The 21,519-nt window shown below is 51.4% G+C and overlaps 1 protein-coding gene across 2 annotated transcripts in view; it reads left to right on the top strand.

The window, feature by feature from the left end:
• Positions 1–20,513, top strand: part of FARS2 (phenylalanyl-tRNA synthetase 2, mitochondrial) — a 343,302-nt gene extending 322,789 nt beyond the window's left edge. For both annotated transcript variants that reach the window (XM_082344586.1, XM_082344585.1), the window contains one exon: positions 20,221–20,513. In XM_082344586.1, the coding sequence (XP_082200712.1) occupies positions 20,221–20,359 (139 nt within the window). In that variant the 3' untranslated portion in view covers positions 20,360–20,513. The remainder of the gene's footprint in view (positions 1–20,220) is intronic.
• The last annotated feature ends 1,006 nt before the right edge of the window (positions 20,514–21,519 follow it).

Genomic DNA, 21,519 nt, shown 5'->3' with positions numbered 1-21,519 from the left:
CAGCACAGTGACGCCAGGGAGAACTTCTCAAGGGGCTAACTTCCAAGCAGAGTCCTGAGGAATGAGTAGGAATCGGTGAAATGGAAGGTTAGGGAGAGGGGGAACGTAGACGGAAGGTCCCCAGAATTTGAAGGCGCTGGAACATACATCGCGGTGCTGGACTGAGCCTCACGCGGGAGGAGAAACCGAAGAGAAAAAGGATGGCGTGAGGGCTGGTGGAATTGTGGGTTTGCCGACAGGCAACTGAAGGGCTTTCTTGGTGACTTCCTATTCCTACCTGGAAGGAGGGCAAGATCATTTAAAAGATGACTATTAATAGGCTCTCTTTCAACTTTGCACCTCATCTCTAAGCATCTCTCCTGGTCAACCCATCCTCATAGGATTTCCAAGTCTTTTCTCACCATTTTGTGGATCGCTTAGCGAGGCGCCCTCCAAATCAGCGTGGAACTTTTTGCTTCACCCTTTCGTGCTCAGGTGAACTTCATAAACGTAATGAGTCAGGTGGGTTTTGAGAGGCTGGGCTGGAATCCTAACACCGTATACGATGTTGCTTCTGGGTTGGCGCATGCATTCTAGGTACAAGCTCGCTGTCTTATAAATGGTATTTTGGAACATAACTCTCCCTCAGTGATTTTCAACTATTTCGGGAAATCGTGAAGTTGAACCTCCTTGGTGTGTCAGTCTAGAAAGAAAAGCCAGGAGTAGCGAATGTCGTGACTTAGGTCAATAGATTGGACATTCAGTGTCCACTTTTTTAGGCGAATGGCATCTTCCAACCTGGGGATCAGGTGCTGCCATCGTGGGCACTTGGTGGTTGATGAATAATAAAAATGCAGCAGTTCCCAGCGTGCCACAGACAGCTTCCTCCTGGTGAGCAAAGCAAGCTTAACGATCCATCATGTGAGCTGTCCTCAGCAGCGCCCATTCTGGTGGGAAGTCCTTTAAGGGGGGGTCAGTTCAACGAATTCCAATCAGGGGTCCTCCCGAAGCTTCTAAAGTGCGGTGCCCCCCTCACGCCAAGTCCCGGTAACGGGGCAGATGAGTAAATGCTTCCCTCCTGCCCGTCTCTGGCTCCAGGGGTGAGCCTGGCAGAAGCCCGCGCTGGCCTGCAGCACCCGGCTGTGCCCCGGCAGGTCGTGTATACCCCTCCCGCACCCTTGTTCCACGGCCCGATTCCACACGGGACCTTGGACTTGCCAGGCACTAAGTGACTGCTCATCTGTGACAAGCCATTGACATCACGAGAAAGGGGGCTCTGTGAATTCCTTCCATTCAAAATTTATTTCTCCCCCCCAGTTTGTGCCAGAGGACCCCATCAAACGTTTCTGTTTTATGGCCTAACAGTACATTTTTCCCACTTACCATCCTAAAAAAAAAGTCTGCCACCAGCTCTGCCCTGGTTTCTCTGTGGGGCACCCTTCTTATGCCCAGAGGTGGTTTCAGGAAAGGCCAGGCCCACCCAGTACCTCTGCTGTGCTGTGCTGTGCTGTGCTGTGCCGAGGTCCCAGGATGGAGGGACCAGTGACTTACACGAAACGTGTGAGCAGCTTCTCCCCACCCTCCTCCTCTAAGGAGACGTTACAACCAGCACATCGGGCTCCATCTCAGTGGTTTCTACCCCGTCCCCATCGAAATCTCTGTGCATTAAAGCTAAAGCCCGGGGCGTATTTAATTAAAAGACAAATGGCAAAATAAGGTTGTGGTGGGTGCCTTCTAATTGTGGTCTGTTAGATTTTAATTACTGATCGTAAACTGTGAAAGCTAGTCCCAGGCGCTGCTCTGCACACCCCTGTTCTTTTTCATCACAAAGATGTTCTCAGCTGCTGACAGGCTGGGCCTCCTCGCCTGTGCACAGCGACTTCATCTCGCCCGACAGTGACTCAGCAACTTGCTGAATCCAATTAGCAGCTTTGCAGCTACTTACTCAAGGCGGCTGTAGTAAAGTCTGGCTTCAGACATCTCCAACAGCCAGATGTCCCAACCCATGGTCTGCTTGTTTGTCGTCAGCAATTACCACAGCCAGAGTGCACCAGAACACGAATCGGGGGTCATGGTGAGTTAGAATCCTGCTTCCCCCAGGGTCCCCGCTTTTCTCTGTCCTTAACCTGTGCCTGACGTGGGCGCGCTTGGACATTCATGGTCGAGCAGCCAGAGGTCTTAGCAATCATCCAGCCCCCGGGAAGGAACTGAGGCCCAGAGACAGGAGGTGCTTGCTCGGGGTTACCCCGGTATTTAGGGAAAGGCTACCCCAGGGGGACCCAAGCCTCTGACACCCCCCGTGTTGCCCCATCCTCTTGGCCCCTGCAGACTCTGCCCCAGCTGGCAGGGCAGGTGAGGTGGGTGAGTTACACAGCCCCTCTGGCTCTCAGTTTCCTTACTGTTACCATGGAGTGATACCCTGTAAGAGAGTTTTGAAAAGTACGTAAGATACTTTAATGAAGGTGTCCAAAACAGAGTAGAAATTCAGCACCCAAAAGTCCCTTTCATCTTGATTTGGGGGCAGAGGGAGGGCAGGGGAGAAGGAGAGAGAGAAAAAAACACATTTGTGTGAAAACATTATGAACCAGTCACTCCCACAAACACTGAAAAAAGCAGGTGGCCAGAGGGGCGCTGCTTTGGACACGGGTTTGTGTGGCTGATGACGAGGAGGAAGGGGCCCTCTCCAGCACTGTGCTCAAGGGCCCAGAATTAAACTGGTACCTCTATCCCAGCTCAGAGCTCTGCCCACATCTGTCAGTAGATACTAGATCGCTCTGCAGCTTTTCTGCTTGGACACTTGCCTGTGTTTTGCGAGTTGCTATTTTTCTCGTTGGAATAGACCTAGGTCTACACCTAGAGGCTGAGTGAATGAGCATATTTTAATGAATTGTAAAATGATCGGCCATGGCATACAGCCGTCAGTAACCCAGGCATCACCTCCCCATGTTAACACGCATATAAATTTCATGGCTTTGTCCTATCTGCTGAAAAGGGCACCACAGACCTGGCTTTTCTCTCTGCTCTGTTTTGAGTTTTCCTGTGCCCAGAGGTAATTGCAGAGAGTGATTTAAAAAAAAACAAAAACAGGGCTTCCCTGGTGGCGCAGTGGTTGAGAATCTGCCTGCTAATGCAGGGGACACAGGTTCAAGCCCTGGTCTGGGAAGATCCCACATGCCGCGGAGCAACTGGGCCCGTGAGCCACAACTACTGAGCCTGCGCGTCTGGAGCCTGTGCTCCGCAACAAGAGAGGCCATGATAGTGAGAGGCCCGCACACCGCGATGAAGAGTGGCCCCCGCTTGCCGCAACTAGAGAAAGCCCTCGCACAGAAACGAAGACCCACACAGTCAAAAATAAATAAATAAATAAATGAATAAATTTAAAGAAAACAAAAACAACCGGGATATATCTTCCAAATCAAGTACAGTGAACACAGTGCTTCAGAGAGAAACTCACCAGCCACTCCCCTATAGTTTTGATACAAGTGGGAGGTCCAGATTGAACCAGCACCATGGTAGTGCTGACAGAGGCAGTGCTCAGATGTCGTGCAGGCGGAGGTGCTCATGGGCCAGGGACAGTGTGAGGATGAATGGACGGGGCTTAGCACCCGGCACCCATACATCACAGTTAATATCAATGCCCTTGTTTGCTTTTTCTTTTTAGGTAGATCTGGGGACATAACCTTTTATTAATGTAAATGTATGCATTGCTCATTAAATTAATTAACAAAGCTTATAATGCTAATACTATTATAGTAAATCCTATCTTTTATTGAGTATTCATTTTGTGCCAGTCATTATATTTTAATCTTATTTCATATATCTATAAAGTATGTTTTATTAGCCGTACTTAAAGGTGTCGAAAACTAGGCTTAGAGAGAGTCAGTAACTTGCCAGAATGAGAACAAGTCTGTGAAACACCGTGTGTTTCCATCAGTAGTCAGGTTCTGTGGGAAGCCTGGGGCTGATGGAAATAACCAAGACAGGAGATCAGCTTTCCTGAGTTAGTTACTCCAACTTAGGGCATGTGGAACATCATCTAAGATGGAAACTACCCCTGGAAAACCGGGACGTCTGAAACCACAGCTTCCAAACAGCTCTGATGGAGAGTGAACCTGGCTCACTAGGTTGTGATCTAAGCCATCATATTATCGTTGCTGGCTTCTTACATCCACTTCTTTCTGAGTTCGGTTTTCTTCCTAAACTGTCCCATTCACAGGGCTTTCATGGCAGGTGTTGAGTGGTGAACTTTCTCATTTTCTCTCACTTTGTCTGAAAATGTTTTCATTTTGCCATTATTCCAGAATAACAGCTTAGCTGAGTATAACTAATATAGGTTGACATTTTGTTGGTATTATTGCATCACCTCCTGACCTCTTTGTAGCTACTGAGAAGTCACCTATGTCTTTAATTGTTCCTTTGTTAAGTTCTCTATTTTTCCTCTGTAGTTGTTGTCAAGGTCATCTCTTGGTCTTAGTTTTTCTGCAGTTGCATTACGATGTGCTTAGGGCAGACTTTTATTTTTAATCCCATTCAGAACTTATTGTGCTTCCTGAGTCTGAGGACTTCATTAATTCTGGAAGTTTCCCAGCCATTATGTTTTCAGATATTTTCTCTCTTTGTTCTCTTTCTATTCTTCTTCTGGTACTCATACTCTATCCTATGTTTCTTACCCTCTCCCATATTTTCATTTCTGTACTTCTCTACTGCATTCTAAACAGTTCCACACATGTGTCTTCCAGTTTATTAATTCTACATTTGGCTGTATCTAATCTGTTGTTTAGCCCTTCCACTCATTTTTAAATTATAACTATATTTTTATTTCTATACATTTTCTTACAACTATATTTTTATTTCTATACATTTTCTATGTTGGCCTTTTTCAGATCTGCTGTTTTTTATTCATAATGTTCTTTCATATCTTTTATGTCTTTAAGTATTTTTAAATGTTTAAGTTAACTTTTAATCATTTTAAACCCTTTCTGGATTGTTTTTGTATTAGAAATTCTTGGGGTACTAATCCTTCTGTGTTTTTTATCTAGTGACTGTGGCATATAATGGGTTGTCTCCTCATGTGTTCTGTATTTTTTGACTGGGAGATTATGTTCATTGGGACCTTTCCTGAAGTGATCCCCTGTGGCCACACTTTTCTCCAGGGCCGTTCTGCATTTTCTTCTGCCAAGTAGTCTAGGTTATCCTACGGTTAGCATTATTCCAGGGCCAATTTTGTGTTGATTTCTCAGCTTGCAGATCTGAGGCATTTCTTAGTCTACTGTCACATCAAGGATGCAGCCCTTCAGAGTTCCAGTTTTGTGTGGGAATCTCAGGTCCCACTTCTTGCTTCATGTGGACCAAAGCCTTCATATTCTGTTTTCAGGTGGATATTAAAATCTAAATTCTAGGTTCCAATAACTGATACTGCTTCCTACTCTAGGCAGCTGAAGTACTAGGCACTTACTGTTGCAGGTTTTTTTTCTTTATTTTTTGCACCTGGAGATTTCCCCTTGCTTTCATAATCTACTCAACTATCCACTTTTTAAAAGCCAATGTTCCTATATGTTATTCAGCACATCTAAGAGTATGTAGCAGTAGGATCTTTAGTTTATCATATTCTGCCATCATTCTGGAATCTTCCTGGCTCACTGCTATCTTATTCTAATTGTCATACATGGAACAGATTGTGGTAGAGAAAGAGACAGACTTACTCTTTGATCACCTGTTCTAGCAATCTGTCCAAAGCACACTCTGTGCCCAACTCTGCACTCATTCCTTTGCCCAGTAAAAAAACTCAGCATGAAGTAAGGGAGCCGAAAGACGCTGGACCACCACACAAGTAGTTTCTTCAAGGCATGACAGTGTCACGTTGGCCCTCAAGCCCACAATTGAAGTGTCTTGTGGACACTTTGCCTTTGAAATTAACTCATGGGCAGTCTTATTGAATCTTGCCTAAGCATTTAAAATGGACAGAATTCAACTTCAGAAAATTGATTATGTTTTTCTCCAGTACACCAGAAATGTAAGTTTGATGTCTTTTTTTTTTTTGAAGTTAAGAAAATACCAAAAAAAGAACACTTTTTTTTTCATTGAGTTTAAAAATGGACAACCTCAACTCAATAATATTTTGAAATGGTTTATTGACTTGGGCTTTTACTTTATTAGTACTTTCTTCCAAGTTGCTGACAATGCTTTGCTCACATGACTTCAATTTTTCCTAACTGAAGGACTAGTTAGGAGCAGATGTCATTCCTTAGGTTTTATTGAGACCTGGAGAGGTCAATAGATTTATCCAAGTAACAAAGATAGCCAGACCATCAAAGACGCTGTGCACTTGAACCTATCAACCTCCATGGCCCCAAACAAAATTGGTTTTTCGTGGAAGTATATTTTAGAGCTGCTCCCTCAAGTTTCATCAAGGGACTAGCCTTATGAAACCCACGACTGCTTTGAAATAGCAATATTGTTGAGACACTGGCCACTAAGTCAGACAGCATCCCCAGCCTGGGACTAAAAGCACAGCTTTGGAGACAACTGGACACCTAAGTTGGAATCCCACCTCTGTTACCTGCTACTTGAGTGACCTGGGAAGACGCTTTTAACCTCTCTGAGCTGTGGTTTTCTCACCTGCAAAACAGGGGGAATAATTCCCAATATGAGGGGACTGTAATGAGAATTAAATGAGAGGTTGCATCCAGGCGTACTAAGTGACCCAGAAATCACGGTCCTTGCTCATCTAAAGCTCCCTGTGTGAAGCCCCACCTAGACATTTACCTTAGAATATTACCTTGGGGTGGGTTTCCTTCCCTGAACAGCTATGATATTTTCTCCCCTCGGGCAGTGAGAACCTTGGAATTGATCAGGCTTCTTTCACTGTGGCTGCGAGTTCTAAACCAGATTTATGTCTCTACTCATTCAGCCCACCACCTGCACATCTGTGTCTTCCGGGTCGGACTTTGCCTTCATCAACCTAATATCGTCCCTCATTCTGGCTTTTTTCATCCATGTTTTCTATTAATGGCAAGGATAAAATGAAACATTAAAGTGCCTAGCACTTTATACATAATAGATCCTTCTTCCCTTTAAAGTATTTTTTTCTTCTTTTGCCCTTTCTTTCTTTATACTTCCTACACTTTCTCTGCCAAGTAATATTTACTAAGGCATTAATTTTTCCCTTTTTGGGATAAAGTCCTAGTCACGTTTTGAAAAGCAGCCTGTCATTCATCTGCTATCGTGATATCCTTGTTGAACAGCAGTCAGCGGTGACTGCAGTGGACATCAGTAGGCCGGCAGAGTATGTCTGGGAGAAAAGATGAGCCGAGTTTAACGCAAAGGAAGGGAGCGAGGTTCCAGCCTCGGCCCTCACCCACTCACGCCATCTTTCTGGGCCTGTCCCTGCTCTGCAAACAGAGGTGACAGTGTCCACCTCTCGGGATTGCCCTGTGGTCACAGCCAGTGAGACGACACGGGCACGAGGTTCTGGAAACCTCATAGCTTTATAATCGTCAATTTTCTTCTTGCCGCTTATATTACTATTGACAAAGTAGCTTCAGCTTTGCGAAGACTGTGTGATGGCAAGGCCCAGAGCTTTCTTTAATCTTGTCAATATTTGGAATTTAAAAGTTGTTTCCATACATAAGTCGTACAAGGTTCTAGAACAAGTTTCCATCAGTGTGGTTCATCGTGTTAGCTCCTCAGGGGAATAGGAGTCTGGGGTAGTCACGTCCTTCTCCAGATGTGAAAATGAATCCATTAGGAACATGGGGTGACTGGTGTGGTCACGTGGTGTGACTGTAACGTTCCAGCAACTTCTGAGTTCAAATAGCACTACCCCCTCCAAATGCTCTGTGCTGAAGGCCATGTGATGCTGTTTTTTTCTCAAAAGCTGTTTGGACCCCCCCCTTTCTCTTCTGTAGGAATTTTTATAGGACCAACAATAAGCCACATCAGGAAACATATCATCTTATTTTATGGCTGTGCTTTCTTTTAGCATATCTGGAATATTATGCAATTAGATTACTTTTCCTCCTCAATTTTAGCACTAAATATTTGGCCATTTGCAAAAATGAAATCTCTCTTCTATCATGATAAATTTAAATACTCATTTGTAATTACAAAGTGCCTTCAAAACCTACTAACTCTTGATAACACTGCGAGGAAGTTGTAATCCCCTCTGTAGCAGGGAAGTTGTAATCCCCTCTGTAAGGAGGAAGTTGTAATCCCCTCTGTAAGATAGAGACGCTGAGGCTCAGAGCTGTTAAAGGACTTCTGTTAAGTCACTCGTCTTCCTACGGTGACAAGCTCTCAGGGAAGAACCCGGGTTTCCGACCTCCTCAGCCTGTCTGCTCTCTGCTGCGCTTGCTGCGTTTACGCTCCGTGGGATCAAGGATTTCTCTTTACTTAGAAGAATGTGTTCCCCAAATGAGCTCCAATCCTATTTTAAGCAAATTTCACTTGGATTTGTTAAATTTTGAGCTGAATTCAGGCAAACCATTGCCTGTCTGAGCTTTGCTGCCTTCTATCATAGAATATGGGATGGTTTTTATTTTTTTATTTGTTTGTTTGTTTTGGGGGGGGGTTGGTTTTTAAATCGCCCTCCTTGGAGCCTTCGGGATGCTGATGAGCTGCTGGGGGAGGGGCTGCTGTGGGCAGGAGGCCAGGCCGAGTGGGTGGGCTCCTCATGCCCACATCAGCTAAAGCGGCTTTGCTTTGAGCTGTGCTATATATGCTGCGTGATTTAGAGGGAACAGATTGAAACGGTGTCACATGGCAGAGAGCCTGGGGTTCTGGGTTTTAAAACAAAAAAGACCTAAACCTCGAGGCCCTCTGGTGACGGTGCTCTCGTGATGACCCTGGCTTGAGCTCAAAGGCTTCATGACATGACGTGCAGAACCATCTTCTAGGTACTTCCCTGGCGGTCCAGTGGTTGAGACTTTGCCTTCCAGTGCAGGGGGTGCGGGTTTGATCCCTGGTCGGGGAGCTAAGATCCCACGTGCCTCTCGGCCAAAAAACCAAAACATAAAACAGAAGCAATATTGTAAAAAATTCAATAAAGACTTTAAAAATGGTCCACATCAAGGGGCTTCCCTGGTGGCGCAGTGGTTAAGAATCTGCCTGCCAATGCAGGGGACACAGGTTCGAGCCCTGGTCCGGGAAGATCCCACATGCCGCAGAGCAACTAAGCCCGCAAGCCACAACTACTGAGCCTGTGCTCTAGAGCCTGCGAGCCACAACTACTAAGCCCACACGCCACAACTACCGAAGCCTGCGCACCTAGAGCCCATGCTTCACAACAAGAGAAGCCACCACAATGAGAAGCCCGCGTATCGTGATGAAGAGTAGCCCCCGCTCGCCACAACTAGAGAAAGCCCTCTTGCAGCAACGCAGACCCAACACAGCCAAAAAATAAATAAATAAAATAAATTTAAAACTTTTTTTAAAAACATGGTCCACATCAAAAAAGTCTAAAAAAAAAAAAAGAACCATCTTCTAGCCGACACCTAGAGAAGGCAATGATCTGACCAAGATCGTATGGCTCAGAAGAGGAGGAATTGCGATTTGAACCCAGTTCACAGACACATGCCGTTCCCTCTACCCAGAATCCTGCCGGGGGTGGAACCACTTCCCCCAACCTCCTTTCACCCAGTAAGTCCCTCCCCCTGTGAGGTCAGCTCGTGGCACTTGCACAGGAACCTTCTCTGACCCACCATCTAAGTCAGTTGCCCTTTTTTTGTGGCCCCATGGCTCCATGTACCTCTTCTTCAAACGCTTTAGTGTAGTTGCAGTTCTCATTGCTTGGTAACTCTTTGATTAACACCTGTCTCTTACACTGCACTGTGAGCTTCATGAGGTCAGGTCTGTTTTGTTTTGTTTTGCTTTGTTTTGTTTTATTCCGTCATTAGGTCCTCAGTACCCAGAAGAATACATGCCATGTGGTGCACGCTCATTTCATTTGTTGAATTAATGAGTGGATGGAGTAGATGGACAGACAGATGTCTAGCCTCCCAGGCCGTGATATTAAACTGGCAGTCCCTGCCAGGGCCGTCATGCTGTTCTGCTGCTGATAGCGAGTTGAGGGGTGGGCAGGGCTGTCCTGGGGGAGAAGGACGGGGGTGAATCCGGCACCAGCGAGCACAGGCCGGAAGCCCTTGCCGGCTCACTGTGAGGGGAGCTCCCGCCCAGCCTGCTCTGCGAGTCCCGGGTGGGCTGCCCCGGAAGTGGTCCAGCATCAGGCTCTGCAGGGAGAACTCAAGCTTGAACCAGAAAATCTCCACGGCTCCTGATCCTGGATTCTGTGATTCCGTAAAACATGCTGCTTGGATGAATGGTATATAATCAAGCTCTCCCTGCTGTATTCCAGCCTAGAGTATCATGGCTAGAGGAAGCTCGTCCTCCCAGCCGAGCCGCAGTTTAGTCCCTCTCTCCCGTAACCTCTCACTCAGTATCTGTCGAGAGATGACGCTATTAGTTAGCCCCAGAGAGTCCCTTCTCAAAAGCATTTGCAAAGTAACCATAAATCATTGGAAATATATATAGATTTCTCTCTACTAATGTGTGCTTCCTTCATAATTAACTAGACACTGAGTCTCTCAAAGTAATTAGCCCACTTTCTCCAAGACTCACTGAAGAAATAAAAGCTATACGACATAGCACACTCATGGCTAATCCTACTCATGAGTAATGGGGTTGAGGAGAGCTCTGTAGCATACTCCTTGGTTGGGTGGCTGTTAATACCAGGTGGGTGACATCGTACATACCCTTGTATCTCGGGAACCCTCTGTCGTTTGGGGCTGTGAGATCTCAGGGCCCACCTCTAGGTGCAGCAGAACTGCCCAGAGCAAGGTCCTACCAGCCTTTCACAGGACTCCATACAGACCTCATCCTGGACCTGGTGGTTTTGGTTTTTGCTGAATGATGGATTTTCAGTCGAGCCTTCTTAGCCAGGATTATAAGGCCCTCTCCCTGCAGATCATGCGTCCTCTGGATGGCTCGCCATTGGACCCCTTATACCTGCAACATACCCTCAGCATCCTTTGTTGAAACAGAAGAGGAAACACATAAAGAACGCCCCTACCAGTACCACGTGTCATTCGCCACCTAGATTACACTCTTTGCCCCTCACCTGCCAAAATCCTACTCGTCCTTAAGATCTAGATCTAATCCCATCCCCCTGCCACTCTTTTCTAACCCCTAAGTCGTTTACAGTCTATGCCATCCATTTAACACTTAGCACTAACAGCACTGTCCTGCTAACTATCATTTCATGCATCCATGTCTCAACCCCCAAACAGACAGTAATCTAGCCTCATCCTTCTCTGTCTTGTTTTGCGATACCTCTTCCCCCTCACTCTGCCGCTGTGTTGTACCCAGAACGGCCACCCCATGAATATTTATGTATTGATCAAGCAATGCCTATCCCTGTTCTGTACCTCCTCAGTGTCTGCCTCCGCACAGAATAAATCATTGTGGATCAATTGATTGAGATGAAAATGTAGCACTTCACCTGCCAAACACCTTGTGTTTTGTGACCTGGCTCATCCCCTGAGGTGCCAGCGCGTTCGGGAAGCTGCGGTGCACCAGCACGGAGTTAAAGTTAGCTCTGTTGACTTGGGCTGTGCAGACGCAGCCAGGGAGAAAAGGATAACCTCTTCCAAATTCCCCACACGGAGGAAAAGCACAGAGCTTTGGAAATCTGTGCAACATGAGACATTACTTCAGGCTTGTTAGAAATGTAGGAGATGGCTTGGAAGACAATGGATGAAAAGAACTTTTCAAATACGGTAAATGTGGTTAGAGCACGATTAGCAGCGGTCCTAGAAACCATCTGTGTAAAACGCAGGGCAGCCTGCCTGCTAAGTTCATGAAGTCAGGAAGAGGAGCCACCTGGGCAGGTGGGAACCATCCACGTTGTTCTCTTGCGATGGTCCTGCCACCGGCCAGGCAGTGGTCTGCTAGGGTTTTCTATTGTTGCTTTCTGTTTGTTTATCTTTAGTACAAATTTGAGTTCCCAACTTCCTCTTCTAGTAATAGTCAACTAGGTTGTTCGGGCGAACTCTCCTCCTCCAAAATGAAAAGTTTATTGTGATAAAATATACATAACGTAAAATTTACTATTCTCACCATTCTTAAGTATACAGTTCAGCGGCGTTAAGGACATTCACACTGTTATGCAGCTGTCACCTCCATCCACCTCCAGAACTTTCTCATCTTCCTCAGCTGAAACTCTGCCCCCGTTAAACGCTAACTCTCTGTCCCCATCCCTCAGACCCTGGCGACCACCACTCTCCTTTCTGTCTCTATGAATTTGACGACTCCAGGGTCCTCATGGAAAAGGAGTTGTATATTGTTTGGCCTTCTGTGTCTGCCTTATTTCACTGACTATAATGTCTTCAGGGTTCCTTCAGGTTGTCGCATGTATCCTATTAGGATCCATTTGTACAGATGAGGAAGTTGAAGCTCAGATAACTTGCCCAAGGTCATTCGGGCCTTTCTGTGTGGCCCCAACTGAGGGTCTAGAATCTTGAGCCACATAAGTAATAATACCAATTGTTAACTGTAGCTTGAACTGTGCTAAACACTTTACGTATACTATTTTTATTCAGTCCTTCAAAAACCCTGGGAGTACACGATCTGGATCTTAGAATGAGAACCTGGACCAGCGATTAAGAACTGGCCCAAGATCCGAGAGCTGGGAAGCAGCAGGGCTGGGCTGGGCTGCCTCGCCGAGTCTCCCCGCGGAAGCGTCTATTAGAAAACTCCCCAGAGCAGTTGTTTTCATATGGACGTGCACGTGGGGACCAAGAACACCGGCCCACTCCCCTGGGGGCAAGGGCACGACCTCCTTCCTCCTGACTGCCTGGCCTGAGACCCTGCTGCGGAAGAACCGGGAAGAACCGGGAACGTTAGGGGGGCTGATGGGAGTGAAAGGGGTGTTGGGGGACGTGAAGCGCCCCTGAGGACCTGCCAAGTGTTTGACGTGAAAAGGCACGTCTTGCCTGCAAAGCGTGTGTCTCCTGGGATCTCTTCAGCTGCCAGCGTGGGGGCGGCCCGGGATGGGGGCAGCTCCGGAAGCGGGTTCCTCTCGCCCGGCCCCGCTTTCCCCCCTTTGGGGCCTGGGTTGGAGCTATCTCTCCCACGGCGCTAACTGTCGGGGGAACCATCTGGTTTGGTTTCTGGTGACTGACGCCAAGGAACAGAAATCCCTGTGGGAAGAGGCTGCAGCCACAGAGGCAGGGAGAGGCGGTAATGTCCACACCACGAACTCGGAGGCTGCGCTCGGGTGGCCCTCGGGGGCGGCAGGCCTAAGGCCGAGCGTCTGAGCGTGTGTGATGGGGGCAGGGGTGGGAGAAGGCAGTGGATGGGGGGCCAGTTCGGTCCAGAGGGTCTGTTCCAACCCGAGACCCACCTCCTGCGGGACCTCTTCCCTGGAGAGCCGGCCTGGCTGTCACCCAGCGACCCCCGTGGCACCAGCGGCGTCCCTGCGCCGCCTGCCCCGAAATCCCTCAGATGGGCACCCCTTCCCTTTTGTCCGCGCGGGCCCTGCAGCTGCTCAGTCCCTCCAGAATCCCCTCTGTCCTCTGCACTGACTCCTGGGATGCAGAGCCGGGGGGGCCGGGCTGTCACTCGGTCCAGCCCTCTCCCTGGTGAGGTCAGGTGGCCTGACCAGCCACACGGCCGTGGCTGGGGCCTGGGTCCTTTCCTGCATTAAACCAACGCGGCCTCTGTCCTCGAAAACCCCAGAGCAGTTCATGAGGAGGCGAGCACACCATCATCGGTCCTGAGGCCTTACGATCAGGATTTCCCTTTTTCCTCTTCCCTTTGGCTTCTTTAATACGGGGAAGGTAAAGGGGGGAGTGATTTTCTTAGTTTCTAGAGCGCTTGTTTAAATCGTGCCCGATCCTGAGCGGTAGTTCACCTCTCTCCCTGACTCCCAACCTCCCCCCACTTTCCCAGCCAGCTTCCCCAGTGCACTCCCCTGCCCTCCCCCCGGCGTCCTTCCTCTCCCCATCAGCCCTGCAGGTAAAGGAGGTGGGGGACAAAGCAGCGGGCCCTGAGCGCCCACCCCGGGCCGCCGGGGTCTCACCAGCGTCTGCTGGCGTGTCAGCACCAGCCCCGGGAGGCACGTGTCATCCTCACGTCACAAGGGGGGAGCCAAGGGCTCGGTCACACAGACAGCAGAGGCCGGGGGAGGGAGGGAAGTGGGACCCCTGCGGCAGGTCTGGGTTCTTCTCCACCCCTCACACCCCATTTCCTTGGCGACCAGCCCCCCCCCCGATCCCCTTCCCATCACACTGTTGCCCTCGCCTGAGCCTCCCGCCCGGGCGAAGGGCGCGGCCGGGTGGCCGTCAGACTGAGCTTCGGCATCACACGAGCAGGAGCGAGTCGGTGGTCCCACTGCCCGTTACCCCGAAAACAGCAGCTGCCCCAGCACAGCACCGTCCCCGCTGTGGAGCAGCCCCTGCAGGTAGGTCGCGTCAGCAGGGACCGTGGGCGCAGTGACCCATTCTGGGAGGTGCCCAGCGCACCCCCGAGAACGTGAAGGAGCTGCTTTCGTCACCGATGGAAAAGCAGACATTTCCCGTGTCTCGGGAGCTGGTTTGGCGGCCTCCGGGGAAGGACTTGACCTCGAGGTCGGAGCCTGTGCGGTTGCCGGGGTCAACTTGATGGTGGGATGATGGAGGTGGTCCAGCCCTCGCCGGCCCCCTGCCCCACTGTCCCTTCTGTCCAGGGAAGCCTGGTGGCCCTGGTCCCTGCACAGAGTCCGTCACTGGCACGCTGTTACCTGGAGAGCGGCAGTGAGCTTAGCAGTACCTCCTTTTCACTGACTTATCATTGACTTACAGTGTGATGTCAGTTTCAGGTGTACGGCATAGTAATTCAATATTTTTTGTAGGTCATACTCCATACAAAGTTATATAAAAATACTGACTATATTTCCTGTACTGTACATTACATCCTTACCACTTGTTTATTTTATGCCTAGTAGTGTGTACCTCTTAATCCCCCTCGCCTATTTTGCCCCTCCCCTCTGGTCACCACTAGTTTGTTCGCTCTGTGTTCTTTGGGGTGGGGTGTACACCCGGGAGTGGGAGTGCTGGGTCACATGGGAATTGTGTTTACCTTTGTGAGGACCCACCAGACTGTTCTCCACAGTGGCCACGCTACTGTACGTTCCCGCTGGGTTGCTGGTTTCAGATCCAGCCCTGCCACTTACTCGCTGTGTGGACGTGGCCCAGTGACCTCTGCTCTCTCTCTCTCTGCTTGTCTCTCTCTCTCTCTCTCTCTCTCTCTGTTTCCTCATTTGTGTGTCGGGACACTGATGCTGTCTACCCAGTGGGGGTGTGATGCTTACATGGGTTCGTGGATGTACCGGCGCCTGGTATGTAAGAGGCGCTACGCAAATAAATGTCTGCTGCTGTTGCTGTTTCTGAGCCAGCGGGGGCCATGACGGATGAAAGATTGAGAAGCTTTTGGGCTAAAAGAGGCCGCGTTTGAGGATGTAAAAGAATCAGAAAGGCCCTAATCCAGACAGTTGGGGCTGGCCCTCCGGGCATCCCTCGCTCTGGGGAATCCACCTTCTCACCTGTGCCACGCTGAGCTGTGAGACCCTCCAGCTCCGTGGTCTTCATGGATGGACCACTCCTCAGGGGCGAGGGACTCGGTCCTCCGCTCAGACCAGGGGCCAGGTCCGTGGCTTTTGTTGGTTTCCCAGCCAGCGAAAGAAGGACCAGCTAATCCACCATCTGAAAGCTCCAAAAAGAAGTTTCTAGCAAACAGACAAAAGGCACTCCTCTCTCTCTCCCTCTCCAGTGATGTTAGGAAAAGGCAAACCTGGTTGATTTTCAGCTGAGTCTACTGAATTATGGCCAAATATTCTGCCAAATACTGTTTCTCTCAATTTTTAAAATTAATCCATATGTTTATGATTCATTTGCACCCAACTCATCACAGTGTTTTGTAAAAGCTGTTGGAATCCCAAGAATCCTTATAGGGGCCTTCTTGGAAGCACTTAGAAGCAAGGAGATAAATTTTTTTCCCATTTGTCTTTGGTTGGAAATCTCAACTTGTAGAGGCTGTATTACCAGCTCTTCAGCTGAGAGACAGAGACCTGAGTGAACCGCCGAAAAAATACAATAACGGTGTGTGAGGATGCTTTCATCTCATGCTCGTGCCGCACTTGATGGCTTCCGAGCCCTGTCACCTTGTCTCCGAGGCAGTTGGGGAAAGTCGATGGGGTCAGCGCTGTTACTCTTTCAACGGAGGAGGAACTCAGAGTCAGGACGCGTGTCGTAGGCTGGAGATGAGCAGCCAGTTCTCCGCCCCTGTGAGTCAGGGGTGCGGTGCGGGGTGGGGGGGGCGGGGAGCTGCCCAGGCCTCTGGGACGGGGCCTCCCCTGCAGGAAACCATCCTCCCGCCCTTGCCGGGTCACCAGATCTGTCGCCGCACTTGTTCTAGTAAATGTCTGCATCGTCATCAAACAGCCCGCAGTCCCTCCGCCCTTTTTCGTGCTCAGCTAATTTCTCCTCCCCTAGAACCCTCCGTCCCTTGGAAACCCGGGACGCTGCCTGTGATGTCGGGATGGGAGAAGGGCCCTTGCTCTGCACGGGGGCGGGGAGGTGGGTCTCCCGGCTGCCCCGAGAGGCCAGTGCAACGGGGCACAGCTGGGCTCCACCCCTGCAGGGCACACTGTCCCCGCAGGGCCCCGGCAGGGCAGGCCTCGGCCCTCCAGCCCCAGCACGAGGCCTGCTGGGGCAGCGTCTCGCGGCGCACACAGCCCCTGCATCGGGCGCCGCGGCCTGGTGTCTCTGGGGGCCTGGGTGCTACAAAAGGCTTTGCCACCAGGAACCAGGAACCGCAGCGGCCCGTGCTGCCAGCTCACCGCTGCGCCCACGGGGTTCCCTGCTCACCTCATTTAAAAATCACAGAAAGAGGCCCCGCTTACCGAGCTCCTTCCGGTTCTGTGCACACACTTGTGTGCTCTGTCTGGTGGTTCTGCTTTGAGCCGTTCTCCGCGGTCGACACAACTGTTATCCACCTTCTATCCTGAGGCCCGGTGCGGGAACCAGCCGGGGTCACCGGGGGCACGGCATGGCACCGCTGGGCGTGGCCCAGGCGCTGGCTCCGAGGCCTGCCCCGTGGCCGCCGCACCGGCCCGCGGAGGCGGATGAGGCTGGCGTCGGCGGAAGGCTCGGGGCGCCCCGGTGTTCACGGCTCCCCTCGCTGCCTCCTAGCTGCCGGCGTCCGCCGGCCTCACTGTCGGAGGCAGGGGTGGGAGAGGGAAGGAGAAGGCCGTGGCTGAACGCGGGCAGGGGCCGTGGAACCCCGGCAGGGCGGTGCGAGGCCGGACCAGCCTCCTCTAGGCCTGAACGCAGCCTCGCACCCCGGGGTTCGGTGGTTGCATAAGCATTCGTTCAGCGGCTTTTACGCAGCACCTGCTCTATGCCAGCCATTGCCCTGGGTACCAGAGGAGCAAAGTGGAGTAACACGGCCGGGTGCCGTCCCGCAGGGGCACACGGCGCGTGCGATGGAGACCAGCGTCTAGGGGACTCGCCGGGGAGACGCCGGGGCACAAGCCTGCCCAGTGCCCGGCAGGGCAAGTCTCTTTTCTTTTTTTAATAGAACAGCTTTACTGAGATGTAATTCACGTGTCATACATCCATTTAAAATACTCAACTCAGTGGTTTTTCTAACATTCACCACTCTCCCATTCCAGACATTTTCACTGCCTTCAAAAGAAACCCCATCCCCATTAACAGTCACTCCCTTTTCCACCAGCCCCTCAGCCCAGGGCAGTTATGAGTCTGCTTCCTGTCTGTATGGAATTGCCTATTCTGGACATTTCATATAATGGAATCATATAATATGTGGTCTTCTGTGTCTGACGTCTTTCACTAAGTGTAATGTTTTCAAGGTCCATCTGGGTTGTAGCATTAGAACTTCATTTCTTCTTATGGCTGAATAATATTCCGTGTAGAGGTAGATTGTTTATCCAGTCATCGTTTGAAGGACGTGTGGATTATTTCCACTTTTTGGCTGTCGAGAAGAATGCTGCTCTGCACATTCGTGCACGAGTCTGTGTGTGGACGGACGCGCTCATCTCTCTTGACCGTACACCTAGTGGAGGGACTGCTGCATCCTAGGGTGACTACGTCTCAGTGTCTGGAGAACTGCCGTGTTTAACTTTCAGAGGGTCCTCCAGCTCTTTCCCCAGCGGCTGCACCATTTTACGTCCCCGCCAGCCACGCATGAGGGTTCTTATTTCTCCATTTCTTCTCCAACACTTGCTATTTTCTGTCTTTTTGATTACAGCCATCTTAGCTAGTACGAAGTGGCATCTCACTGTGGTTTTGATTTGCATTTTCCCTGCTGGCTAATGATATTGAGCATCTTTTCATGCGCTTACCAGCCGTTTGTATGTCTTCTTGGGGAATTCTGTTCAGAGTCTTTGTGCATTTTAAATCAGATTATGTCTTTTTACTGTTGAGTTGTAGGAGTTCTTTATATATTCTAGATACGAGTCCCCTGTCAGTATATGATTGGCAAATATTTTCTCCCATTCTGTAAGTTATCTTTTCATTTTCTTAATGGTGTCCTTTGAAGCACAAAAGTTTCTAATTTTGATGAAGCCCAATTCATCCATTTTTTCTTTTGTCACCTGTGCTTTTGGTGTCGTACCTAAGGAAGCTTTGCCTGGCCCAGGGTCATGAAGATGGACTCTCGTGTTTTCTTCTAAGACTGTTATAGTTTTAGGCCTTACGTTTAGGTGTGTGACCTATTTTGAGTTAATTTTTGTCTGGTGTGAGGAAAGGGCCAACTTCGTTGTCTTGCATGAGGACACAGAGGCGTCCCAGTGCCGCTTGTTGAAAACACATTTCCCCATCGAATGGCCTTGGGGCGGGAAGAGGTGGAAGCGCTGCCCCGCTATCGGGGGACCTCAGGGCAGCACCCAGGGCCCATCCCAGGCGTGGCCACTGAGTAGAGCCACCGGCCGGGGCTGGACTGGGAAAGCGAGGAGGGCGGGTCAGAGGTTTGTTTCGTCCCTTGTCTCGGGCAGGCAGTGGGGTGTCGGGTGAGGCGACAGGGCCGGCGGTGTGGAACCAGGGGTCCCGAGGAGCCCCCTAGAGACAGGCCTCCTCCCCCAGCCACTCAGAGGTACCTTCTTCCCTTACCTGGATCCACAGGGGGACTGACGTGCGAATAGGCCTGGGAGGCACAGTCCTTGCCCTTCCTGGAGGCGGCGAGCAGGGGCGGGTGACCAGCCCCGGGCGGAGGAGGCAGAGAGGGAGCAGATCAGGGAGGCTGGGACATCCTGCTCTGCGAGGGGCCCGGCGGCCAAACGGGCGGACGGGGAGGAGGCAGCCCCACCGAGAGCAAGTCCACGAAGGGTCCCGAGTCCCCGAGAAGCACGGGCCCGGGGCCCTGTGGCCCCTGTGGGGAACGGCGGGCCTCCCAGGGCGGACGGAGCGCCCCCCCACCAGAGCCCCTGTTCAAGGCTCTAGCTTTCCTGCAGGCCTGGCGGCCTCCCGCTGGGCAGCGGGCACGTGGCGCGTGGGGTCGGCGTCCCTGGGGTTCTGCCCGACACCCACCCGTCGGCTCCAGCTTCTCCACCTGCGGCGAGGCAGGCAGGGCTGGCTCTCCCAGGAAGGGGCTGGAAAGGAGGAATTTGGTGGCTTGAGGGAGAGAAACAGAAGTGCCCGAGAGGGGAGGGCCTGCTGGCCAGGGCCCGGGGCTTCCTGATGAGCTGCCGTGCGCCCGTGTGTCTCAGCCGCTGCCGTGCAGTAGGGGCCTTAGTGCTGTCGCGACTGCGTGTCCCCGAATCACCCAGCTGTTTCCCGGCAGCAGGCCAGCAGCCGCCTGGTAGAGCCAGGATCAGAGCGATCGCCCAGCACAGAGGTGGCACGATTGTCCTGTGCTCCCCACGGCCTGCAGGGGGCGTGCTTGGCCCCTAACCGCTCTGCTTGTCAGGGTCCGCCTCGGAGCCCAGGGCCCCCGCCCAGCTGCTGAATCAGGGCCGGCCCAGGAAATCGATTTGCAAGAAGCTTCCTTCCCAATGGATGCACTCAGTCCAAGGGGACCCAGCGGTCAGCGTTCCTGGCACCGGCTCCTCTGTAAGGGACACGCCGGCCGTCAGCAGGGGTGCGCCTCTGTAGCGCCCCGTCGGCGGCCCTGTGTCCTCCTCAGCTGTCACCACTGCTTCTGCAGGAGACACGCCTGCCCCTCACTCACCTGCCTTTCTCTCCCGTTCTCCAGGACTCACAGGACAAGCCACTGCTACCGCGTCACCTACCGCCACATGGAGCGCACGATGTCGCAGAGGGAGGTCGGGCGCGTCCACCAGGCCGTGCAGGAGGCGGCCGTACGGCTGCTGGGCGTCGAGGGCAGGTTTTGATGTCGCCACCTCCCCGGCCGCGGCCCTCCCAGGGCCCCGGGTTTGCTGAACCAAAGAGAAAAAAGATACTGTTTGTGGACCGAGACATCCGTCATCTTGTGAGAAATGGGTCAGTATCAGGACTTTCAGAAAATAAAGGATGGCTCTTGAGAAACTGTTGACATAGCGCGTGTCTTTTATTTGGAGAAGTGGGGGGAAGGAGCAATAATACGAGAGTTACCTTCTTTTCCTTTTAGAAATGCTTTGCCCGTTGGCGCTCGGTGCCGTTAATTGGTCCCTGGATTCGGTTAAAGTGTAAACAGCAGACGTGATTTCCTGCCTGACAGGCTCTTCCCCCCGTGTAATGAGCGGAGCCACACAGAGGGGCACACTCCAGACCACAGACGCTTTTCTCGATCGGCTCCCGTTCCTTTCTCCCTCCTCCTTCTGTTCTGCAAAGGGCAGGCTGCCGACAGGGCGCGGGTGAAATGCCACGGGTCCCTCAGAGGCGGAGACAGTCACACCTCTGAGCGAGCAGGATTTTACTTCCTTTTCACGAAGTGGGGCTTGGAGCCAGGTCTCTGGCCCCAGAGTGTGGACAAAGCTGCCTCCTGCCTGCCCCCCCCACCCCCCGCCACCGCCCCCAGAGGAGAGAGAGCGCCCCGGGGCTGGGTGGCACCCGGCACTGCAGGGCCAGGTCCTTGAAGCCCCCGAGAGTTTGTTTCCTAATGGAAGGCCTCTGCTTCCGGAGACGACCTTTATGGGGGAATACGGGGCTTTGATGTTCCCCTTTTTCCACCCCGAGCGCTTTGTGGTCTGCCTGCTTCCCTCCTGACCAGCTTTCATAATCAGATTCCCTCCCCGGTGTGATGCTGGAGGCTGATGGAGGGCCGTGAGCGCTGGGATAAATATTTGATGAGGGCGGCCATTAGCAGCCAGCGCTGTGCGGGTGGGCAGCTGCTCCAACAGGAAGGACTGGCTTCAATGTCATTTTGCCCTCTTACCCAGGGGGACGTGTCCCGTGGATTTTCAAGGGAATCGAGAGCTGCATCCCAGCCTGGCCAAGCTGCTGTCCAGGGTCCTGGGGCCACAGGCGCTGTTCCTGGAGAGGAGAGGTCTAATGCACAGCGTGATTGGTAATCTCTTCTCCAGGAGCATTTGCTAGCAGACCATTCCTGATC

Source organism: Balaenoptera borealis (genome assembly GCF_965194805.1).
Source record: "Balaenoptera borealis genome assembly, chromosome: 12".
NCBI lineage: Eukaryota > Metazoa > Chordata > Mammalia > Artiodactyla > Balaenopteridae > Balaenoptera > Balaenoptera borealis.
The sequence above is the reverse complement of the archived record's forward strand: the minus strand, read 5'-3'. Positions and strand labels throughout refer to the sequence as shown.